This window comes from Oncorhynchus nerka, linkage group LG11 (assembly GCF_034236695.1).
Source record: "Oncorhynchus nerka isolate Pitt River linkage group LG11, Oner_Uvic_2.0, whole genome shotgun sequence".
Classification (NCBI taxonomy): Eukaryota; Metazoa; Chordata; class Actinopteri; order Salmoniformes; family Salmonidae; genus Oncorhynchus; species Oncorhynchus nerka.
This window is the reverse complement of record NC_088406.1, coordinates 11665712-11673142: the sequence shown is the minus strand read 5'-3', so window position 1 is coordinate 11673142 and position 7431 is coordinate 11665712. Positions and strand designations below refer to the sequence as shown.

The window sequence follows — 7431 nt, the reverse complement described above, 5'->3', positions numbered from 1 at the left end:
TAGGCAGGTAGGGGGCAGGATAGACCTGTTGTGTGGTTGTAGGTCTGGGCCTGGGCTCGTGCTGTTGGGGTGCCTGAGGAGAGAGGTCAGGGGGCTGTCCTTGTCTTTTTTGGATTCCGCTATCTTCCTTAGGGTGGGGAAGTCCTGCACAAAAGAGCTGAGTGCAGCGTCACTGCCCTGGACCATGACAGTGCCGTTCTGGTGCATGTTTACCATCAGAAACCTGTTTTCCTGGTCCTTCTTGCTGTCCTCAAAAATGTGTATTTGCCTTCCCTTGCAGATGCCTTTCTTTGTTGTACAGCTGAAAAGCCTGGTTCCAGCTGTAGTGTGGTCTGTGTGGTCTGTGTAAAATAACAGGTTTGTAACAGTCCTGTTGTGTGAGCAGTCTGCAAAGAAAGTATCCCGGTTCTCCCTCAGAATTCTGTGTTTAAAATGGATTCTTCCCTTCTCTGATTTCATTTCTGCTTGAAATTCAAAAAAAGGGGAGAAAGTCTCTGTCTGCTGCTGCTGGTGTTGCCATGGTTACCACAAGTAAACAGTTGGAGTTAGATGGTAAGCTAGCTGGCACATTTGATTTTGGCTAGCTAGAAAGGTTAAGATTGGTCTTTTAATTCACTTTCTGTCAATCTTGTCCTCCTGTGTTGATCTTCAGTTGTACAATTTGGTTACCTATAAATGTATTGCTAATTTAAATGTGTTAATCTCACTCTTAACAACCAGAAAGTTATAAAAAGTCAGGAGCTGTTATTCTGCATGACTTCTCCTCTCTCTATCTCTCTCTCTCTCTCTCTCTCTCCATCTCTCTCCATCTCCATCTCTCTCTCTCTCCATCTCTCTCTCTCTCTCTCCATCTGTCTCCATCTCCATCTCTCTCTCTCCATCTCTCTCTCTCTCTCTCTCTCCATCTCACTCACTCACTCTCTCTCTCTCTCTCTCTCTCTCTCTCTCTCTCTCTCTACTCTATCTCTGTATCTCACTCTCTCACTCTCTCTCTCTGTCTCTCTCTCGCTCTCTCTCAATCACTCGCTGTCCTTCTCCCTAATCCATTTAGCCACAATTAATAAAATCATTTAAAGTACAGTATGATGTAATATCTGTCTGAATGGATCCATCAGATGTTGTTGAAGAACAGATACTGTATCTCCTGTACTACACATTACCTTCAATAACATCACACTCAAATGTTTACTCCAATTACCCCCAATTACCTGCTCCCCAAGTTATCCTCCAATAACAAGTCCCCAATTAACCCCCTCCTGCCCCGTCCTCCCTACAAGCACCCCCTGGTGGCTGTGTGCTTGTTTTTTAGCCGGGGGCTCATTTCTCCCTATATCAGAAGCTCCCCGTCTCTCCTCTTCCTCTACCTCTTTCACTCTCACACTCTCTGCAGGAGATGCCAGACTGACAGACACTCATCCTCTCTCTCTCTCTCTGTCTGCCTGTCTCATCAGGATAAGATTTACTGTTGCTAGGAAGGGAGGAGGTAGAATAAGGTTTTGTGTGTCTATCGCTTTTTTTTCATGTCTGGTTACAGGTTTCTGTGTTGTATGGTGTATATCTTCATTGAAAGCACTTTTCGATCATGTCTTTATGTCTACAGAGTGTTCTGTCTGCAAGTTCTTGGTTTGGTCTCTCTCCAACAGGTGACGTAACTCTCCCAGTCCTCAGCCTTGTCTCTCTCCAGGTGATGAGCCTCTGGGGCTGGCTGTGGCTGCTCTACTGTCTCCATGTCCCTGTGTGTGTCTGGGGTCTGGATGGAGGTGGAGAGGGGGCTTGTCGGCTGATAGCTAAGCCCGTCTCAGGCAGTGTTTATCTGGCAGGAGATGTGGTCATTGGGGGCCTGTTCCCCATCCATGTGGAAGCCCCTCTACCAGAGCAGGAGTTCAGGAGCATTAAGGGAAATTCTACCTGTACAATGTACGCAGCTTGTGTGATAACAGCTTTTTGTCATTGTGTTTTCACCTGAAGGTAATGTGTATTCAGTTAGCTCCTATCTCTCTGTTTCTTCCTTTCTTCCGTTTGTCAGTTTTAAACAGCGTGCTTACCGCTGGCTCCAGACTATGATCTTTGCTGTGGAGGAGATTAACCGTGACCCAGCCCTCCTGCCTAACCTCAACCTGGGGTTCCTGGCTTCTGACACATGCCGGTCAGAGGGCACCACCCTGGGGGCAGCCCTTGCCATGGTGACCGGCAAGGAGGCCTCCGTGGTGGGCACAGATTGTGGCACAACCCCTGAGGTTCCCGTCATCATCGGGGATGCCCGCTCCACAGCTTCCATCGTGGTGGCACAGACCCTCGGGCCGTTTGATTTACCCATGGTGAGGCAGGGGTTGGATTACAGGTTGGGATGAGATGATGACTCTTTTCACGTTACATTTCAATCTCTTTCTAGCTTTCACTCTCTCTAAAGTTTAATTCCTTCTCCAACTTCTCTCTGACTTTTACAAATTATAATTATCCTTGACTCTCTCTCTCTCTCTCTCTCTCTCTCTCTCTCTCTCTCTCTCTGTTCTCTCCCAGGTGAGTTACTTAGCCACCTGTACGTGTTTGAGTGACAACTGGAAGTACCCCTCATTCTTCCGTACTGTTCCCAGCGATGCTTTCCAGGCTCGGGCCATGGCCAAGCTTCTGCGTCTGCAGAGATGGGTGTGGGTAGGGCTAGTGTCAGAGGATGATGACTATGGCAAGTTTGGGGTTCAGCTGCTTCTCCAAGAGCTCCAGGGATCTGGGGTGTGTGTCGCCTACTCTGAGGTCCTCCCCAAGGTACGACCTCACACTTATGATCTGACAATAAACTCTCTCTTTTGCTCTGACTCCTTCTCTCTTCTAATCTAATAGAAACACTCTCTCTGATTTTCTCTGACTCTCTTACCTTTCTCTCACTGATGGTCATCTCCAAGGTACCGTCTAAGAGAAAGATCAGGCACATAGTGGACACCATCAGAGGATCTACTGCCAGAGTGGTGGTGGCGTTTGTAGGATTCACAGGTCATTCAGGGGTGAGCAATTACCAGTCAGAGTATTGTTAATGATTTGTAACACAGCCGTAGCAGTGTCCTTGTTTCTTACCGTGTCTTGATGCCCTTTACAGACACAATCATTTCCTAATTGATAATCTTGCATTTCATCTTGACTATCTTGATCTTTTTAACAATTTCATTCTCCAGGCCCTGATGGAAGAGGTTGTCCGTCAGAACATTACAGATAAGCAGTGGATTGCCTCAGAGGCCTGGGTCACCTACTCTACTATCGCCTCCCCGAAAAACATGCCCTCTCTTGCCGGGACAATTGGTTTCGCCCTGAAGAAAGCTGACATTCCCGGCCTGGGGCCTTTCCTAACACGCCTCCATCCAGACGGGGACTACCAGAAGTCCGACCCCTTCCTGAGGGAATTATGGGAGGAGATGTTTGGGTGTTCTCTGGGGGTTGACCTCAGCGTGACACTGTCGTCCAGGCGACAGTGTACTGGGTCAGAGGTCATACGTGAGGGAGACTTTACACCTAAATCTCAGTTTTTTGTCCTGATTCCCAATGTTATCTCAGTAAAATGAAGTGTCAATCCTAGGTGAGGGGGAGAGCCAGTATGCTGACGTGTCTCAACTGAGAGCCAGCTATAATGTGTACAAGGCTGTGTACGCCATCGCCTACGCCATACAGGATATGATGGCCTGTCGACCAGGGGACGGAGTCTTTAATGGTGGACAGTGCCCTGATATCAGGAAGCTTCAGCCCAGCCAGGTGAGAATAACATGTTGATCTGTTTTCAAGTTAAGAACACTAATGTTTCCAGTTAGGATACAGTGAAAACACTTTGTAAGGTATGAATACTAAAAAACAAAAGCCACAACTGGTTCTAACTCTTAATCCTGTTCCAATGCCCTTTTCTATTTGAGATTGTTCATTACCTGAGGGGAGTGAACTTCAGTACTCCTGTGGGGGAATCTTTCCACTTCGACATGAATGGTGATCCGCCTGCCTCTTATGATATCATCAACTGGCATGTGACCCCCGAGGGGACGGCAGAGTTTGTCCAGGTCGGACATTTTCTGTCCTCTGAGGGATCTGACGACCAGTTTCTCATCGATATGGATAAAGTCGTGTGGGGTGGGGGCAGTGGAGATGAGGTTAGAACTGTTCAGTTTAGTTTCACTGTGTGTGTGTGTGTGTGTGTGTGTGTGTGTGTGTGTGTGCGTGTGCGTGCGTGCGTGCGTGCGTGCGTGCGTGCGTGTGTGAGTGATAGAGATTTATTGAGTTTATAACCCTGAAGCAGACATTCAGAAAAGAGAAAGACATAAAGAAGACCAAATAAATAACAGGGGAATGGTAACGCAGACAGAAAGTCCACATGAACGGTGTCTGAACAGTATATTTTTTTAAGTCAGTTAAGAACATCTTCTCATTTACAATGATGGCCTACCCCAGCCAAACCCAGAAGACACTCCCAATCACAGCCAAATGTAATATAGCTTGGATTCGAACCAGGGACTGTAGTGGTGCCTCTTGCACTGATATGCAGTGCCTTAGAATGCTGAGCCACTCAGGGGGAACATGATGCTGAATTTGAGATATTTGTGTGGTCATATTCCTGACATAGTCTCCAGAGGGGCCCAGCAAGCCTGCCTGTCTGTGTAATAATGATGATAATAGCAGTGATGATGATAATGATGATGATGATAACTTCTTCCTCTCCCCCCTCTGGTAGGTCCTTGTGTCTGTGTGCAGTGCTGACTGTCCCCCTGGTACCAGGCAAGCGGTACAGAAGGGGAGGCCTGTGTGCTGCTTTGACTGTCTGTCCTGTGCTGAGGGAGAGATCAGCAACACAACAGGTATCAACGGTTCTGATTCCAATTCATATTTTTCCTCAACCCTGATTGGTCCTGATTTGGACTCCTCATTCTTCTTCCTTCTCTATCAGGGTCAGTTGAGTGTATTAGGTGTCCAGAGCGGTTCTGGTCCAACCCTGATCGTACGGCCTGCATCCCCCAGCTGGTGGATTTCCTCTCCTACAGCGACACCATGGGGGTCATCCTGTCTGTCATCTCAGTTTCCGGGGCAACACTCACAGCCGGTGCCCTGGCCACCTTCCTCTACCACCGTCACACGGCCCTGGTGAGTTGAATCATATGATCATTTATAGAGGTACTGGACAGAAATGAGATTGTGTCATGTGATTTCTGACATCACTCAGTCTAATTTATCTTTCTATGTCTCGTTCCAGGTGAAAGCCAACAACTCTGAGCTCAGCTTCCTGCTCCTTCTGTCGCTCAAGCTCTGCTTCCTGTGTGCTCTGGTTTTCATTGGTCAGCCGAAGCCGTGGACGTGCATGCTGAGACACACCCTGTTTGGTATAAGCTTTGTGTTCTGCATCTCCTGTCTGCTCAGCAGGACTGTGGTGGTGCTGGTGGCCTTCAGGGCCACTCTGCCTGGAGAGAACCTGATGAGATACTTCAGCCCCACCCAGCAGAGGATGGGTATCTCACTCTGCACACTCATCCAGGTGAACATCTAGTTTTTACTATATTCTATGGGAATGTAGTTGTTTCCTTCATTGACCATATTATTTGTTATTATGCTAACTGTGCTTGCGTTTTCCTTCCACTTCCGTTCCCTTAAACAGGTGCTGATCTGTGGGCTGTGGCTGGCCTTAGCTCCACCCCGACCTGCTGAGAGGGGGGACAGAGAGGGTCGGGGGCCGAGGGTCGTCCTGGAGTGTGAGGTGGGCTCTGTGGTCGGCTTCTCTCTGGTGCTGGGCTACATCGGCCTTCTGGCCTCCCTCTGTCTCCTCTTAGCCTTCCTGGCCAGGAAACTCCCAGACAACTTCAACGAGGCCAAGTTCATCACCTTCAGCATGCTGATCTTCTGTGCCGTGTGGATCTCCTTCATCCCTGCCTACGTCAGCTCTCCTGGGAAGTACACAGTAGCTGTAGAGATCTTTGCCATCCTGGCCTCCAGCTTTGGGCTGCTGTTATGTCTGTTTGCTCCAAAGTGTTACATCATCCTTCTGAGACCAGAGAGAAACACCAAGAAACACATGATGTCCAAATAGAAATCACCAAGAAACACATGATGTCCAATTAGAAGCCACCAAGAAACACATGATGACCAATTAGAAGCCACCAAGAAACACATGATGTCCAATTAGAAACCACCAAGAAACACATGATGTCCAGTTAGAAACCACCAAGAAACACATGATGTCCAATTAGAAACCACCAAGAAACACATGATGGACAAACATAAATCACCAAGAAACACATGATGTCCAATTAGAAACCATTAAAAAACACATGATGGACAAAAATTAACTTACACTTCCTCAAATCATGATTTCAACAGGGGAATGTCCATTCTGTTTGGAAACATTAATTTCCTGCTCTAACTTCACTATATTACTTTGTTAATATTAGAATGTGTTCTTATAAAGTGTCGTAATGAAACACGTCTATATGAACAATAAAGTTTACGTAGTGTCTACTCATGCTGGAAGAGGTATTGAGTTTGTCTGACAGAACTTAGACCCCCTACACATGATTCCTTCGTCACCCAGTCAGTGTGTGTGTGTGTGTGTGTGTGTGTGTGTGTGTGTGTGCGTACGAGTGTGTGTCCCACATCGTATAACAAAATGAAAACAGTAACATTCCACTGTCTGTTTACCCACTGTGGGAACCTCTCCAAATCCCCATCACTCCCTCTTCACACCCAGAAGACGCAAGGCTGTAATCGCTGCCAATGGTGCTTCAACAAAGTACTCAGTAAAGGGTCTGAATACTTTTGTAAATGTGATATTTGTTTTTTTTATTTTGTTCAAATTTGCATTCTACATACATACATTCTAAAAAACTATTTTTGCTTTGTCATTGTGGGGTATTGTGTGTAGATTTACGAGTGGGAAAAAACGATTTACTCATGTTAGAATATGGCTGGAAAGCGACAAAACGTTGAAAAAGTCAAGGGGTCTGAATACTTTCCGAATACACTGTATGTTCTCATATTTCCAGAGTTGCTGGAGGGCTTTGGAAACACATGTATGTATTTGTGACACCATATATTCTACATTTTGTGGAAGAACATGAACTGCTTTGGAGGCACATAGTTGCACGGAATGACAAACACATTTAATGTAGACGTAATACGGAGTGTGTCCTTGAAGTTTTGTCAGGACGGAGCTGTTTTTGCTGCACATTGTGTTGCAGCCATCTGTGGCTAGACCAATGCAGTTTGTTGTCATCAAGAAACCTGAACAAGGCATTGGCAAAGGTCAGTGAGTCAGCAGTTGGAATGATTATTATTCCTCCAAATGTGCTTATGATTTGAAAGAGTTTATTGCTGTGTTGTTTTACCAGAACACCCAGCTGCTTCTTAGTCGTGACATCAGTACTTTCATCAGTAATCAATATCTCCCAATGTCCTTTATTGGTTCCTCATGCACTG

At 46.5% G+C, this 7431-nt stretch overlaps 1 protein-coding gene across 1 annotated transcript; it reads left to right on the top strand.

Moving 5' to 3' along the window:
* Positions 1-1378: 1378 nt before the first annotated feature.
* On the top strand, positions 1379-6479 carry LOC115136590 (extracellular calcium-sensing receptor-like). Its single transcript, XM_029672128.2, has 11 exons — positions 1379-1917; positions 2027-2318; positions 2521-2763; positions 2901-2999; positions 3168-3483; positions 3566-3738; positions 3894-4124; positions 4703-4826; positions 4916-5109; positions 5219-5497; positions 5618-6479. Exons 1-11 carry the CDS (start codon positions 1583-1585, stop codon positions 6044-6046), a joined length of 2715 nt encoding a protein of 904 aa, XP_029527988.2. The 5' UTR covers positions 1379-1582; the 3' UTR covers positions 6047-6479.
* Positions 6480-7431: the final 952 nt, after the last annotated feature.

What these genes read in the sequence shown, in the direction of transcription:
- LOC115136590 (XM_029672128.2), top strand. Translation starts at nt 1,583, where the DNA reads ATGTCTTTATGTCTACAGAGTGTTCTGTCTGCAAGTTCTTGGTTTGGT. An exon ending in GTGGGGGCAGTGGAGATGAG is followed by an intron (nt 4,125 to 4,702) that starts GTTAGAACTGTT and finishes CCCCTCTGGTAG; the next exon opens with GTCCTTGTGTCTGTGTGCAG. An exon ending in CACTCTGCACACTCATCCAG is followed by an intron (nt 5,498 to 5,617) that starts GTGAACATCTAG and finishes TCCCTTAAACAG; the next exon opens with GTGCTGATCTGTGGGCTGTG.